General features: G+C 36.1%; 1 protein-coding gene across 1 annotated transcript in view; it reads left to right on the top strand.

Annotated features, from left to right (window-relative positions):
- LOC140140864 (SAM and SH3 domain-containing protein 1-like) overlaps positions 1-17,656 on the top strand; it is a 117,454-nt gene that overhangs the window by 97,820 nt on the left and 1,978 nt on the right. Inside the window, 1 exon segment of the mRNA XM_072162613.1 lies at positions 10,039-10,170. Within this exon segment, the coding sequence (XP_072018714.1) occupies positions 10,039-10,170 (132 nt within the window).

Here is a 17,656-nt window from a genome sequence, read left to right as displayed (position 1 = left end):
GTTATAATAATATTTATTTGAATTACTTGCAAAATACAAAAGTAACAAAATAACAGTACATTTTCTACATTTCTTACACATGACAAAAGCATATTCAGGATGAGTGAATGGGCTGAAAAGTCCAAACACAGAAGTGCCCACTCATCCTGCACATGAAAGAATAGTTTAAAATTAAAAGTACATAAAATAGAGAAAAGCAACATTTTAGAAAATAAAACCATTATGAAATCTAGAAAAAATATTATAAATATGTGAAATACAGGCATTTAAAAATACATAAGCCAAAACATGTTACACTACAAAATCATGTAAGCATATTCAAGTAAAACAATTTACATTCAGACTTCAATACGACAATTCAGAGGGAACATTATACAGGCTCGACCGTATGCAGGATTTTTTTTGGGGGGTGCTGAATTTGAAAAGGTGGACTTTTTTCCAAAGGGGGAGCGATTTTGTGAAAAGTGGACTTTTCCCCCCACATTTGGACCTTTTTTGACCAAACGCTCGCAAATTTGTCAATTTTGGGACTTTTTGTATACTTTTGCAAATTTGGGGAAGTGCGGTCGCACCCCCCTTCGTACGGGCCTGATTATAGACTTTGTTACTGTACAACAAATTGAATCATTATGAATAAAAATTTTCACTACAACTCTGTAATTGTATAAAGTTATACATTGAAATTGAAATTAAAATTGAACAAAAATTTGCTGCCGAAAGTGCCGTAAAAAAAGAAGATATGCAAATGCATGGAGTACAAAAGTCCCGGACAAAAGTACACCAGTTCAAGTTATAGGCACTTGGGAAAGCCGATGCATTATGTGCAAGTGATGTCGCGTCATTGTGCTTAATGTAATATGTGGCAGAAGAAGTATTTTGAAGGGATTTGGTTATAGGCCATAAATGCCCCTTTCTATAACCCCAATTCTGTTTACACCCTATGGGCACTGGATATAGATGATACATATGTGAAAGGTACATAATTGTAGGCTGTAACATGTAGGAGGAGAAACATTTTGAAATTACCTAGGTTTTGTTGCCAGAAGAAGAAAGAAGCAGAATCGGATAGCATTAGAATACCTAGCTTGCATCTAGCATTATCAAGTTTCCATTATGGTACATGTACATGCCCAGAGTGCATAAAGAGTTCATTCATTTTCAGAGGAACAACAAACCAACCGAAAACAGACCCTAGCTGGGGGGGGCTACAGACCCTAGCTGGGGGTGTAACCCCTCCCCTGCTAGGCAAAAAGATTTTGTAAACCCTTTCTGCTTGGCTTATAATCTAAAACTAGGTCTCATGTTTTAAACCTTGTTGGGCTCCTTGTATACCGTTGTTCAGTTGTATTGGATTTGTACAATACAAGGATAAAACACCACAGAATATATAATCAATTTATATTCATATGGTTGTACATCTGCTCTATTCAATTCTGCAAATGTTTCTCGCAAAACTTTATTATGTAGTTTTGAATTTCTGAAGCCTCTCTGGAGATGAGGCCAATTATGATATAAAATTGGACGGATTGAGTGTGATACCTGAATTTATCGGTTGAGCTTGAGTTTTCAATTATCACGCGAGACGAAGTCGATAAAAGTAGGTGATGTTGACATATCTCAAAGATGAGTCAAGATTCACTTTTGCAATTATCCACATTGGGTCACTCCCCACGGTTTTGTCCAGTAAGTTCAAGATTAGACCCATTTTCACCAACGTCATGGTGAAGTTTTGAGGAGGTTAGGATCAAGACCCATTGTGTCCTGTACACCATCCGCGATAATCAACTTTTGAAAAGCACCCTAAACAAGGATTTAACCCTTGGCTAAAACGATACCCTAAACAAGTGTTTTCACACCCTAAACACAGATTTTCTTCCTTGCATCAAATTTCATGTCCTAAATTTCATTTCCGCGTATTAGCAATTGCAATTTTGATAGTTTTTTCCAATATTTCATGTTTTTGACACCCTAAACACGTAACGTGCGTATCGTGCTTACCCACGAAAAACTGCCCTTTTTATGCGTTTTCATTATCGCGGATGGGGTACAGGCCACAATGGGGGTGACCCCCCCACCCCCGATCAAGATTCCCTTTGATAGCTGCATGAAGGTACACTTTTGTTTTATAACCTCCATTTTACTATTGTATCAATTGGTTATGTGCATTGATCAATACAAAAAAAAAAAAAAACACCACAAAATATATATATACTTGTATTTGTATAAAACTAAAAAAATGTGATGCTCTTACAGAATTAAAAACTAAGGATATTCACGAGGCCGAAAACCTTGTGAAATTTTTTGGGGTCCGCTTCATTTTGTTGAAGGGCCAATTGATTATCAAAAAAAAAGATTTATAAATAAAGTAGGTCTGCACACAGAATTGCGAATGAAAAAGGTCACGATTCTTGTACCACAGAGAACCTATTCTTGAGAGGGCACTCTATTCACATGGTTTCTCTTTCCAACGCTAAAAGATCACGAATTTTTGGTGGTTTGCAAATGAAAAGTGTCCGCACTATCGATTGATTACGTGAATCTGTTATGAATAATTTATTAGGTTTTTCAATGCAATCGCCTCGACCCATTAATGCATATTATCTGAATTATCAAAGTACTTGGAATAGCAATGCCTGTATCTCAATTTCAAATTTGCCGCCTTTGGCCCCCATGGACCAGATTGTGTCACAAATGAAAATAAAGGAACCCTGCATTAAGTAATGGGAGTGTCATTTGATAAAATGAGGGTTGTGTCATGCTGCAAAGGATTCTGGGAAGGGCAAAATGTCTTCTCTGGTTAAGTCCAGTACGAACAATGAAGTACTTATCTAGTAATTACCATTTAAGCTTCAGAATGTCTCTATTTATCCATGTCACGTAGCAACTTGATATACAGTAATGGGCTATTCCACTTGAATCCTTACACCCCTATGAAAGACATGACCTTAATCTTCCACACATGGAGTGTGAATTTCAAATGGTGTTACCTGAATGGGTGACTCTCTTTGAAATCCACACTCCCTGTGTGGGAGATTGTCTTCCATAGGGGTGTATGTATATCAACTAGAATAGCCAAGCGGATGCAAGGTTTCTGTCTAAGGAGAGATAGTATTTCCGGTGTAGTCAGCACGATTCGTTGAATCTTGGCGGCGTGGATGATATTTGCGGTCTAGCTACTCCATTTGTGTCCAGTATGGCTTTCCTCATGGACCCGTTTGAAACATTTTCACGTTGATAATAATAAGATATTGAATACGTACTGAAGCTATGTTCTTAGAGATTAGGGAGAATGTGTAAGTGGAAGGCGTGTCTGGGCCCAGGGGGGGGGGGGCACTCACATAAATGGTCTGTACGCATGCATGACCAAAAAACAAAGAAAAGTGAGTGTTTTTTTTTAGGCAAGGCAAGTTACGCAAGTGACGTGTTTAGGGTCTAAAAACACTGATTTTCAAGAATAAGGGTAGTTTTCTGAAACTGGACTACTTGTTTAGGGTACCTTTTCAAATTTTTGGTAAATTACGAGTCCAAAAGGGTACATTTTTTTCATTTTTACTAGCCAAAAACTCATTAGGGGTAAATTTCATATTAAATTACCTTATAGGGCAATGTGCTTGTACTTTTCTCAAAAAATCTACAACCTGCAGGAAAAACATCAGTCGCACTTGAAACATGAACAAGTATTGGGTATCACAGAAAATAGCCCTGTACTTAGTGACAACATGGTCTGTATGCAAATGTCTCTACCTACTTTGTGAAGCGACTCAGTTTTTAAAAGTAATGTTTTCATGACAGGCAAACAAACAAGTAAACAAACATAAAGAGATATATTGGTGACTATTGAGGCTAGAAAGTTTATTCACCCCATTTTCAGAATGGCTATTCCATTTAAAAGTTACACTACCCTGTGGAAGAATTTGGAAATAACTTTTACCGGGGAGTATAAGTTTAAAATGGAATGAACATAATTATTAGCAGTTCCATTTGAAACTCACCCTCCCTCAGGGGACGATTCAGATTTCTCAGAGGGTGTATGAAATTCAAATGGAGCTGCCTCATGTGTTCATTCCATTTGAAACTCATACTCCCTGTGTAGAAGATATTTACAAAATCTTTCACAGGGGTAGTGTGGATTTTAAATGGAATAGCCCAACAGAAGCAGACAGCTCGAGAAATGCATTGAAACTCTGAATAAAAATCCAGAACCTTGCTCAATCTTGGCACAGGTGCCTAGATTCAAGCCTATGCACTAGTGGAAATTTAAATGAGATTTCATTCAAAATGATGAGAATTGGACAAAACTAGGAGCATTGAAAATGTTCTCATTTCTATGAAACTCAGTTATGTTTAATACCTGGCACATTTGCCTAATATTTGTGGTTTTTATTGTTAAAACCTGGTAATGTCACAGTATTTAGAATCTAAAAATACTGCCAATCTATATGACAGGCCATAAGTGACATTATTTGGTGATGTTAAATCATTGGCCTGCCTTTAGATAATTTTATGGCAAAAAGTTTGTTCTTCTCTTTGTTATAGAAATAGTGCTCTTTCTTGCAAAAAAAAACCTTTCAAAAGTGACAAGATCATAAAATATTGCACATAATATCTGATCCTGAATGCCCATGAGAATAGCATCATGTGCAAACGTCTTTTAATACTATGATATTTTAATTATTTATTATATCTGTGCTGAAGTTATTCTCATGGATCATGTACTGAAGGTGGCTCATCAATTAAAATATTTACAAAGTCAGTGGTCCCGGGAGCAATAGGGATTTCCCCTTGTAAAGTTTTTATATGAATTCAGACTTCCTTTGATAGAAGCCCCAAAAGAGCATCTTTTTGAGGTAAGAAGCTCATGAGAATTGGAGGCTGTTCAAAATTTGATATATTTTAATAAATGAGAACAATATTTGGATATTGTTCACCTTCCTCATTAATTTAACTTATGAAAAAAGATTTATAGGTTTTCATTTAAAAGGGCATTTAGTGATCCAAAGCGGATTCCCCCACTTTTTCTAATAAAAAAGTGAGATTTTTATACCACTGGAAACCTCTGGCTACATAAGGCCAAGGCCTATAGACAAAACTTTCTTGCAGATTAATTGGTTTAGCAAAAATATTGCCAAATATCCCCCCAGACTGGTATTCACTTCTGTTGTGTTTACTGAAACCACACTAACATACCACTAACGGAAAATTCAATCGATCAGAAATTGTTAAGTTCTGTCACTGACAAGGAAGCAGGTGTACCTCTTGTGCAGATCATAAGATGTTATTCTTGCAGTAAAGTGCCATTCGGGATATTTACTCAAATGAGGAAACTTCAAAATCAGTCAAACATTAAAGTCTTCTCCCACCCAGCTCATTGTGTTGGCTATAGGGACAATCCAAATGATGATGGTGGGATTTCCACACAAATTATTTGTCAATAAGGCGACGAAAAAAAGAAACCCTGTTCTACGGGCAGACGGACGGAAGTAGGGTTGGTCAGTCAGCCAAAAAATCTCCAAAATCTGTAAATAATTTGCTTGCAATTTGAGAAAATACAAAAAAAAGTGTTCCTGAAATTTCCTAAATTTGGGTCGGCATTCATTTGTACAGGAAAATTTTTTTCCCAATTTGTTCAAAATCTGGGTTGGTCGGGCCCGTAGAACAGGATTTTCTTTTTTTGTCGCCTAAGCACTGTTTTCTGATTTTTTTGTGTCATTTCTTCTGATCGTATCAAGTTCAATCATTTATTTAAATCTCAGCGCCATGCTTGCTGAATGCTGTAGGGACGTCTCAAATGATGCTGGGATTTCCCCACATATTATTTCTTCAATAAGAACTGCTCCAGAAAGTTTATTTTTGTCATTTCTATAGATCTTATCAAGTTCAATCGCCTCATACTTTTGTATGTTCACATGAATACGCTTATCAGATAGGGAAAATCTACTCCTTTGAGGGGTAATGATGTTGGTTATAATAACAATTGAGATTTTCTTTGTTAATAATAATGTATTGCTGAATTATTTTGATCCTTTTATACCAATGTCAAGTGTCATTATAGTCATTAAAAAGTTGGCAAAATACTATCCGCTAAAAGTGAATTATTTGTAAAGCTTTTTAACAGCGTGTTTCTACTGAGCAAACGGTTGTGGGTGAATTCAGGTTAATTCAAGTGAATTCAGGGTGCACGGCAGTTTCACTCCCATTGAAACACGATAATTAGGTTTGCCGATTCGCATGCGTTCAGTTTTTGTTTTCTCCACTGATGAAATACGCACGAAATTGACTAAACGCCACGGCTCGATCGCTGTACTTCACGCAGTAGAAATCGAAGCGGTTCGCCATGTAAGATAAAGTTGCTTTCAAACTCTGATAAAACAGTGCCAAAACAGAAAGCAAGTAAGGAGCCTTATAAGGTACATAATACTCAATGTTTTTGTCATTTATTGAATAAAACAATGTTTTTAAGTTTGAAATTTTTTACAATAAAATCACAAAAAATTGCACCCTTTCACATTGATTTTATTGTTTGTCTAAACATGCAATGTAGAATCAAAGATATTTCAAGACTGACACTTCAATAAACAGTGGGAATGTATGTTACTACAAAATGAAGCGTGTTATTAACTAACTTTTGGAAAATTAGAACTAGGCCAACAGAATATGAAGAGATATCACTTAATTAAATCACCCCTTTTCACTGTTAATTGCGCGTGTTTGCCGCAAACACGCACAAACTCGGCTGCGGCGATCGCTGCATGCATGCGATGCATGAGTAGGCCTACTGAACACGCATGTTTTACAGCATCTTGTACGCTGACGCCCAAGAAAGAAATAATCCAAGTCAGAACTCAGTTGTATTATGAAATCCTACAGCATATTAAATATAAAAAATATTTAATCACTTTTACGAAATCCAACCCTGGTCCATGGACTGGGCATAGTTCAACATACTAGTTTTAGTTCTTTGCATTTGCTGATGCACCGCATGTTGTTGATGCACCGCATACACTGGCCATATTCATCATATTACTTAAGCCACGTAATAACATGTATATGCAATGTGTTTATAAATGATAATCAAGAGCTTTTTAACATGTCTTTTCATTCCAACAATTTTAGAAACAAAGTAAGGGAACAAAGAAGAAACATAACAAAAATGTTTAATTTGAAATCTCCAAAAATCGGCGAGGGCAGAGACGATAGGCCTACGTGTTATTTATTTTACTTGGCCTTAAAACATGTTCAAGTTTTGAATTTTCAAAATCTATCAGAATCACTTTTTTTTCCTTTCGACTCAGAATCACTCTTTGTTTACAAACATCATTTCCATACAATAATTTGGTTACACACATCATGACAGTGATCATGACCCATAGTTGACCGCTAATAACCCCAATGTTATGGTACAAGTATGCCACATGACAGTCAAAGCACTACAGCATGAGTGTACAAAAATGTACCACATGCGGTATTAAATACACATGACAAGACAAGTTACAAAATATTACGAGTCAAACACAGTCAGTTTATTATAAATGTGGTTTGTTTTTATTTTAAAATCAATACAAAGGTTTGTTTTTTCTTTGGTTTGTTTTTTGTTTGTTGGTTGTTTGATTGTTGTTTGTTTGTTTGTTTTTATTACTCTCCAAAGCAATGCAAATGGAATTCATTGTGTTAGTCACTGTTGACATAATGATTTCATATAGGCCTAGTTTTATTATAAATCACGTGAAGAAAAATAATCTCATCAATAAATGACTAAATTAAGAAAAGAAGAAAAACTATTGATAAATGCATTTTTATAGACCATGCACAATGTGCTTTTTGTTTGCTTATCGTTTGTTTTATAGAAACTTTATTTTGCTTTCTTAAATATCTTGGTTACATTTTTGTTTTTTTTATATGAAATAATTTCTCAATAAACAAATTGCTTTTTAATTCATATTTCCATCTACATGTAAATATAAATAAAAGTCCACATAAAAAATGCATGCTATTGTAGGCCTATTCTTTGAAAAGAAATGAATTTCCTACCAAGCATGCAAGGCCTTTGTATAGTATTCAATCACTGTACAGTTTAAAAATGTTATGAACATTCTGTTGACATTTCACGGGGTCTTCATTTCATTAGAAAATTTTAGAACATAAAATTGTTTTGATAATTTGTAAACACAAGATTCAAAACTTTGTAAACAAAAATTCTATTTCAAACACTTACCAAATGATTCAGCACTTGAACTACTGTCTGTTATATTTCAATGATTTATAAGGTATCATGCAGCCTTGAGGATTCCAAACATCCAGAAATGTCTTTCTTCGTGTCAATTTCTTTGAAGACTCTTTGAGGTTATCAGTTTCAAATAATTATATTTATTATATTGCACATCAACATCGGATGAATTTGTTTGATTTGTCGTTGTATTTATTGTAGCTCTGAAATGAGCTGTATGGAATTTTTATCTCCTTTTATAAACCTTCCTGACAAGGAATGGTTGAAACCATTCTAATATTATAAATTTCTAAACCCGCCTCAGGCTTCAACAAAGCTGTCATGTAAACTCTTTATTATCATTTGTACCGTTTGTCCAAAAGATATCAAATAAGCCCAATTCTTGTCTTTCTAGATCCTCTGTAAAATTAAAAAAAGAATAGAAAAACAAAACAAACATAAATATATAAAATAGTTAAGAGTCATCTATCTTGATTTATACCAAGGAAAAAATTGTTCATACAATTATCACATACAGTAGACTAGAGCTTCAAATGACAATGAGGACAGAAAATAACATGTAGCTGATTTCTATAGATTTTTAAAAAGTAGGGCCCATATTAATATTATTTTTAAAAGAAATTAAAACAGACCAAAGTGGATATTCAATTATCATTAGGCCTACAAGCATGCAAGTTGGCTGCTGCTTGTTGCATCTAAAGGCCCAATCACTTACAAATATGATGCCGAAATTTTTATTGTAAATTCTATGAATTGATCATTCATGTTGGTATTTCTTCCCAATTCCCAGTTTATTATTACTTAGATGGGCCTAATCAGTTAAACCAGCAAATAAATAGATAATATAATAGTTCTATGGGATATCAATAAAGTATAAAATAATAATTTACATCTCAAAACACCAACAACATCATAAAACTTACCGTATGTATATTCCACAGTGCACTGAGTGAATGTCCTACGCAGCGGTCCTGTTCAGTGAGCTTGCCGGCTTGTCCCCCGGAGTGTAGCTGTGTCAGTATGCCTATCTCTTGCCGTGTTACGCACGCATTGCTACGGCTGCATGGCCGTGCAGATGTTCTTTCTGGTGAAAAAATGACCGCACTTTGGCGTTCCGTTCTGATACAAATTGCGATGGCCTAGAAAAGATTTTGTGTTCCTTGGTTATATTAGGCCCTGTTCCGACTATAGCATGTTTCTCAAGTCTCTGTTGAGGGACTTAGTAATAATATCGGTGTTCCAAAACAAGCATCATTGTACAATATGCATCATGACGATGTATGTGTCATTCCGAAGGTTCACAAACAAACTTGATTCCATCAAATTTAGAAAAGCAGAATTGATGTCATTTTACCCAAAGACGAAGCACCTTGTAATCTACGGTAATCTTTGATTTCAAGTCATTTTATGCTTTGGTTCACGATTAGATCCCTGTAAAATCGGACTCCTATATCCACTGCGCCGATTAGCTTAATCCGCTTGTTGACCGAGAGGGCAATGCCCCGTGCTGAGCCGAGTCAAAGTTGATATCGAACGTATGCGGGCGCACTCCAATTTTCTGTTTGGATCCGCCGTGGGTGATGCAAGGAATACCCGGTAACGCCCCCAGCAGAAGATTGCTTCATTTGGCCTAGTTGAATCATATGTTTAGCGTTTGACTCAATTCAAATGATATTATCATAAAGTAAGATGAAGACTTGAATGGTTGATATTGTCTTGGCAATATATATTCTATATAATTTTTTAATATAGTCATTCATTTTAAGCAAGCCATTAACAACAATATTCTTTATACCATTTTATCTCTTACGCAGATGGGTTTCTGTGGGATTCCGCCAGCATTAGTGCAGCGTTATGCTGAAGAGATGGAGGCTCAAGTATCAGAGGCTGCTCAATGTCTTGAAGCCATCCGTGTCAAACATCTTGTTGAGGCGTGTCGATGCTGGGTAAGTTTGACAAATCACGTGGCTGACCCCCCTTGACTGATCCCTAATAGGGGTTTGTAGAATGGGCTAGTCTAGTTGAAATCCATACACCCTCTATGGAAGTCATGACCAGGGACAAATGATTTGTGCGGAAAAAATAGCCAATTGCGCAGAGATTGTGTGGAACTTTTTTTCAGCGCAAATCATTTGTCCCTGGTCATTACCTTAACCCTAACAGGACGGTATACTACAAAATACTACTTGATATATGCGCTGTTCGTGCATGCATCCCACGTGGTGTGATGACGCAATCGCCTCTAAGTGATATATAGGCACGGTTTCACTGGCCAGCGGCCCAAGACCTGCGGCAAAGTGTCGCCGACCCAGTGCCTGGCATGCGAGGGGTCTCGGTTCAATCCCACCCAGAGCAAACAACTTCTTTCCTTCTTTTCTCTTTTATTCCTTCCTTCTTTCTCTTCCCGTCGACAAAATGCCGGTTAGGGTTAGGTTACCACTATCGAAACTCAATATAGGCTTCCTTAACCCTAACAGGACGGTATACTACAAAATACTACTTGATATATGCGCTGTTCGTGCATGCATCCCACGTGGTGTGATGATGCAATCGCCCTAAGTGAATATAGGCACGGTTTCGCTGGCCAGCGAACCCCAAGACACATGGCAAAGTGTCGCCGACCCAGTGCCTGGCATGCGAGGGGTCTTGGGTTCAATCCCACCCAGAGCAAACAACTTCTTTCCTTCTTTTCTCTCTTTATTCCTTCCTTCTTTCCCTTCCCGTCGCCAAAAAGCCCTTAGGCGGTTAGGGTTAATCTCTAACACAAGACGTATAGATTTCAAATAGAGTCGCCCATTCAGCAGCAACAGATTTGAAATCTAAACTCTGTGCATGTGGGAGATTAATGTCATGTCTTCCATAGGGGATGTGTGGATTGCAACTAGAATAGCCCAATTCATCATAAGCAAATCAGAGAATAACTGACATTAAAAAAATCACAGAAAGTTTGAAAAATCTGAATAATTTTTGTGAACTTTTTCAACAAATATCATCCAAAAACGACTGTTTTTAATTGCATACAGCTAAAAAATGCCCCAAAACACAAAATCTGTGAATTTGTTGTCGCCAAAAATTGGTGTTTCATTTTAAAGAAACAAAATAGTGCACTTGCTATTTTACATTTTTTAAGGAAAAAAAATTGATTATGCATCAGCCAAATTAAAGTACAATGTGTTCTCTGCAGTTTGCTAATATTCAAGGAACGCCCTACTTAGACTTCAAGTGACATGCAATTAATGTGTAGCAATTCAGTGATGTTTGAATGTACAGAAGGTCATAAGTGCTTTGGTTTTATGATGTAATTACATTCATCATGCATTGAATTGATGAATTGTCTTCCAATAGTACACATTCAATTCTCCTTGAAGTTGTGAACCCTCAAATCCTGGTTTTAAGCAGGCCACACTCCATTAAGCACAGGAAGCGTTACTGAATTCTGATACTGACAAGGAAATGTCAGAAGTAAGATGAGAACCTTCACTATATGGACCATAATAACCTCATCCCTAACCTCATCCCAATAACCTCAATTAAACAATCATAGTGTAAAATTTGACCTCAAGTTGCAGAGTATGAGTTTTTGTACCCAAATTTTCAAAGGTCATTCAATGAATGTACAAATGTATTAGGGTTAGAGAACTGTGGCCTGATAGATGAGCATAATAGTGGATCCTAGTGCTTGTGGAAAATAGGGCAGAGCGTCTTAATTCTTGGTTCAAAATGCACTAATATACTCTCAGTCCTGATGGCAAAGTACAATGACCTCCATCCAATTGCTAAAGCTAAAAAATTGACCTCAAATTTTAACGTATGATGATGTAGAAGACCAGTTTAATTATTATATTAGTTCAAATTGCACCAAAATAGTCTCAATCCCAATCACACAACACAATGACCTCCATTCAAAGCTTATAACTTAAAAATTGACCTCATGATGTGGAGTATGAGTTTTGGTACCTAATGCGTTCTAAGGTCATTTGATGAGTGTACAAGCATATTAGGGTTAAAGAACTTTGCATGGAGGTATTGTGATATTAGACTAGAGACCTTAAGGCTACATGCTCTTTTTGGTTGAAATTTTTGGCGGGAAATAATCCCGCCAAAACATTACAGTAATCTTTTCCCACAACTAAATATCATAGTCAGGAAATTAATGATGCATCTGGTAGCTTAGATCATAACTTTCATTGCACTTAGTTGCAATTATCCCAGAAAATTCTTGATTTGTTTTTACAGAGTCTTGAATTGTCGATGTTTTTGATCAAAAAACATCACTCGGTGTATTTTGAAACTCGAGGTATTAACTCTTCTCAAATTAGCCCCAAATCATAATTTATTATATGCACGTAGCAAACACCAATGGGAATAATTGGACATTGTTTGCGGAGCCTAAATTTGGTTTGATTTTATTTCACAATAATTCTAAGGTGAGAATTTTGACCTGACATTTACTTTTTGGATTTCAAATTTAAATTGATTGATATACATATTTTGAATAAATAAAGAGTACGCTTACCTTTCTGCAACACTTCCCGGCATCATTAAGCATCTGCTGATAACCAACATTTTAGCTGAAAACAGTCCTTCCTATCATTTTTGAACAAAATATGGTTCAAAAAGTCCAGACGCTATGCGTGTATAAACTAGCACAGCGAGATAACGAACAGAGCTATGTACGGTGGGGTATCTATTGTAAGCTATTAGGGTAGGCCTATAGTATATCTTCCCGCAAGTGACAAGATGTGTCAAGCAGGGCGGTATATTCAAACGCTATTGTCTGGATCATTGAGTATCGATTGAGCACATACATGCAGCACGGATGTGTGTGGTCCTCCCAGGTTTTGACATAAATTACAAATGACGCCGTGAATGACCCAGCGCTTTCATTTTATTATTACTAAATTAATCGTCGCTTATCACGAAAAGCTAAGAGTTGTACCAGTTCAATTCATCAAAATTAATTTGTATTAAATGAAAACAAACAGACAAGTAGAGTCATATGTCTTTCTATGACCGTATTCCTACCAAAATCAAAATCAAAATGATTTTCAATACACTAGAAACGTGTTGATATGTATATCTTTGAAAATCGCCAATGTTAACCACAGTCACCATGGCACAGCATAGGCATCTTTAGCATTCAGTGAAATTGGCAGTGGTTCAACCCCGTGAAAATTTTAGTATTTTTTATTCTTTTTACTAATGCGCTGTGCCGTTTTACAAACACGCCCCTGAATGAAACTCATGGGCATGTACCCTTAATGAATGGATGTTTTGCACATTTGCATGGATGTAATTTGCCACATGAAAAAAAATCTGATAAATAACTTACATGATGTGAAAAATTGAAAGTTCAATGCACTAACTAATCAGTAAGCTCTGACATGGATTATAATAGTGCATATTGTGAGGATAAATCTTGAAAAATGGGTCAAGGCACTTGATGCTTTGGAAATACAGACAGGGAAAGAATTAGGGTACCAGTTTTACCCCTGTATCCTACCCAAAGACAGATATCATTATTAGCAGTCAATAGCTGCATCTTTTAGCTCGAACTAAGATCTTATTCATTGAAATTGGTCAAGAAATAATCCAAAAACCCAAGGAAAGTGCTAATTCAAAAGTTGCAGATTGCTCCAATGGATGCCCTATTGATTTGTACACTAAGGTCAGTATACACAAACGATTTAAACCGGGTCTAAAGTTAGACCTGGTCTAAGTGGAATTTAGTATCAGGAGAAAGGACATTTTCCTTTACATTTTCTTAAGTTATTTTGTATTATTTTTTAACATTGCATTTAAATCTTTAAAATTTGCTAGCTACTCTAGGAAGGAAATAAGAGTAAAGGACCATTCCTGATGGAATTGAATTGCACTTAGACCAGGTCTATAACTTTAGACCCGGTCTAATTCTTTTGTGCATACGGACCTAAGGGTTCTCAAACAAGTGAACCAGTGCCATCAGCGTTCGCCTGTAACTTTTTGGCCTGGCCGGTAACTTTTCTGACTGGCATCTAGTTGCCGGCCCGTCTGGTTGGTAACTTTTTAAGGTCAAGCCCGGCTGGCCTGTAACTTTTTGAGGCATATTTCGAACACTGAGTGCCATGCTTTTCACTGATTTGGTCATTTAAATGCAACTGTTGATTTTGTTCGTTGCTGGGGTTTTCGATCAGCTATTCTTTAATTCTCAATCAATTTCAACAAATGAGGTCTTAAATCAGGGAAGGGTAGAGGTATTGGCTGCTGGTTTTAATTTTGGCATATTATCTTGTTTAGTAGGATATACAGGGGTGAACATAATTGGTACCTTAATTCTTTTGCTTTCTGTATGTGTAAACTTGGCAGAACCAATGTTGCCTCAAAATTGGAATTGGAAATGTTTGTTAGTCTCAAACCTTTAGAGCCTTTTTGATTGTCCACAGATTCAACAGCTCATTATGATTTGGACTAACAATGTCCATAAATATGATTACTCCCGATTAAAGAAAAATAAAGCACTAATTTGTTTGGAATAAAGCAATTACCATAAAAAAGTGATATTTTGATGTTTGGCCATTTTTTGGGAGCCAAAATTGCATGTTTTCACACAATCACAGTCAAAAAGTAAAAGACTTGGCGCAAGTCTAAACATTCAGAATCTTTGAGTAGGCAACAATATTACTCTTAATCTTATTCTTTTTTGTTAATTTTTAAATAATTTGTAATAATAAAATGTAAAAATAGAAAACAATTTCTAAAGAGTGCATAAAACAGAATAGAAAATAATTGTTACAAGTTTGAGTGCATTAGATGATTTTGTACAAGTCTTCAGGCTTGATTGTCACAGCAACAGCATACAGAAAATACTTTTTTTTCCTTACTAGAAATTGAAATAAGGACAAAAGTCAATAGTCCCTGCACAGGCAGATATGGTCGGAGTTTTTTCTCTGGTTCATTTGCCTATGCATGTTATGTTTCCATTTGTAATTGCATTTTAATTGTGCTAGTGTGTGATGCGTGATTCTTTTTTCCCCTTGTGTCTACAAATTGATCAAATCTCCAAATTTGACTTTACTTTATTAAAGTATGTGTGTTCAACAGCATAATATTTTGCAATCCCAAAAATAAGTGCTGTAATTTTTCTAAAATCTGGAGTAATTATAGGTCAACATATTCCAGGGGGTTCACTTGGGATATTATTTGGTACGCATGCTCGTCACAAAAAACGTCGAAAAAGGGTCAAATTTTGACCTGCTGGCGTACAATTTATAATGTGACACCATCTTTAGGAAAAGGGGTACATTTTAAGGGTAATCTTCGACGTTTAGGGTTGTCTTTTCAACCCAACTTCGACGTTACGGGTTACTTATTAGCAGAGATGGTTCTGGAGATGGTTGGCTACTCCGGTACGCAAGTAATAAACCAAAACAAAGAAAATGAATATGTACGGCTCCGGTTTATTCTCTTTATAGGCCTATTCATATTAAGTGAGAAAATTGTCATACACATTATGCCATTTAGGGGTCCGTTTTAGTGTCTTACGCCATTTAGGGGTAAAAACCCCTGAATATGCCATTTAGGGTTGAATTTTGAGATGCTGTGACAAGCATGAGTACCTGCCCCCTCCCCCAACTCAACACAAAAGTTGACAACCTTGAGAGTTACCAAATTGCGTGGAAAAGGGGTAATTTTCTTACCAGTAGCAAGGACCGCAAAATTGACAAAATAGGAGGTATTTAATTTGCACTGTTGGTGAAATTTGACAGTGAAATCAGCAAAATAGGGGTATTTAATTTGCACTGTCCGTAAAATTTTAATAAAAGGGGTAATTGAGAAAATCCAGAAATTTTATGTCAATATTTAGTGTCATTGTTAAGGGTGTTTGAAATTCTAATCATTAAAAAGGGGTATTTGAAGTTCTAGTAATTGAAAACCACAAAAAAGGGGTTGTTTTTGGCCAAATTTTGTCCTCGCTTTTGCATGAAAAGGGAGGATAAATTTGATGAAAAGTCATTGCAAAGGGGGCCTTTGAAAGACTTGGTTTGGTAACTCTCGTGGTTGTCAACCTCTGTGTTGAGTTGGGGGCCGGGCATGAGAACCACTTTAGTATGCGAGTGAACCCCCCGGGCATGGTATAGATATGATCAGCGGATTAAAAAAATCCTTTCAAATTATCTGTGTCGTGATCTGTGTCATCAATTCTCTCAGGCAATAACTGATTAGAGCCTTGTCATATTGCATTGTGTACCGCAATCAAATCAAGCTGAAATAAATTTTGATTTGTTTACCTATCTTATGGATACAAGGTTGGAACCAGAGAAGACATCTTACACTTCCCACAATGCATTTCTTCCATTTAAATTTTCTGTATTGATTTACTATCTAGTGCAACATGGGTCAATAGTGACAAAAAAGTTCCTCCATAAATGGACAATTAGTAACAAAACAAAACAAAACAAAAAACAGGGCACATCCAGGTCTTGCAAACTGTGTTTATTTCTTGACTAAAAGTATGAAACCCTGCTTAGCCAGTCTATTGTCAACATGAAAACAAAGGAACCCTGTACAAAGTAATAGTAATTGTAATGAAGTGATGTTTAAATGTTGCAAAGGATTCTGGGAAGGGTAAGATATCTTCTCTGCACTGAAACAAACTTGAATCTTGTCAAATATTGGGCTATTCCAGTTGAAATCCATACATCTCATGGAAGATAAGACCTTAATCTCCCACGCAGGGGGTGTAGATTTTTAAGTAACCCCAATTGAAATTAACTCTCCCTGTGTGGAAGATAAAGGTAATGTCTTCCAAAGGGGTGTGTGGATAAAGTGGAATAGTCTAATTCATCATGCAGATGAGGAAAAAACAGGTGGATGGAGTTTCTATAGGGTCTGTCAATGTTGGTTTTTTCTAGAAGACCTTAAAAAAATCAAAGAAATTGCAATCTAAAGAACCACTGAAATTTGTATGAATCATTTTGATAATTTTGCAGAGAAGCATTTTGGTATTTCAATTTATTTTACTTGTATGCCTCACAGTGATGGCTTCACCATTGCAGGAAACGTTGTTTCAACTTTCATTGGCTTTATTCGACTTCTCTCACAAATAGTGATTTGGAAAAGTCTTCAAATATTTGTTCCTTCTCTATTTTGAGGAGGAATTTAAACTTGAAAATGATGTCTAAAAATTGATTGCTTGTTTTATTGTGGAATTCATCATATATATTCTGTGGTGTTTTTCAGCATGCATTCACCAGGCAAGCATAAATTTTACCTATATTTATATTATCATAATCCACATATATTGACAATGTGGCACATAATGACATTATTAATGTGTGAGTCTGAAGAGTACAGATACAACAACTCCTCCTATACTAGACTACAAGAGCCAAACATTGTTAATCCATGATGAATCTACACTTTTACTGTAGCGTATATGCGAACGCGAGCGAG

This window comes from Amphiura filiformis, chromosome 19 (assembly GCF_039555335.1).
Source record: "Amphiura filiformis chromosome 19, Afil_fr2py, whole genome shotgun sequence".
In the NCBI taxonomy this organism is placed as follows: Eukaryota; Metazoa; Echinodermata; class Ophiuroidea; order Amphilepidida; family Amphiuridae; genus Amphiura; species Amphiura filiformis.
This window is presented reverse-complemented; position numbering and strand designations above follow the sequence as displayed.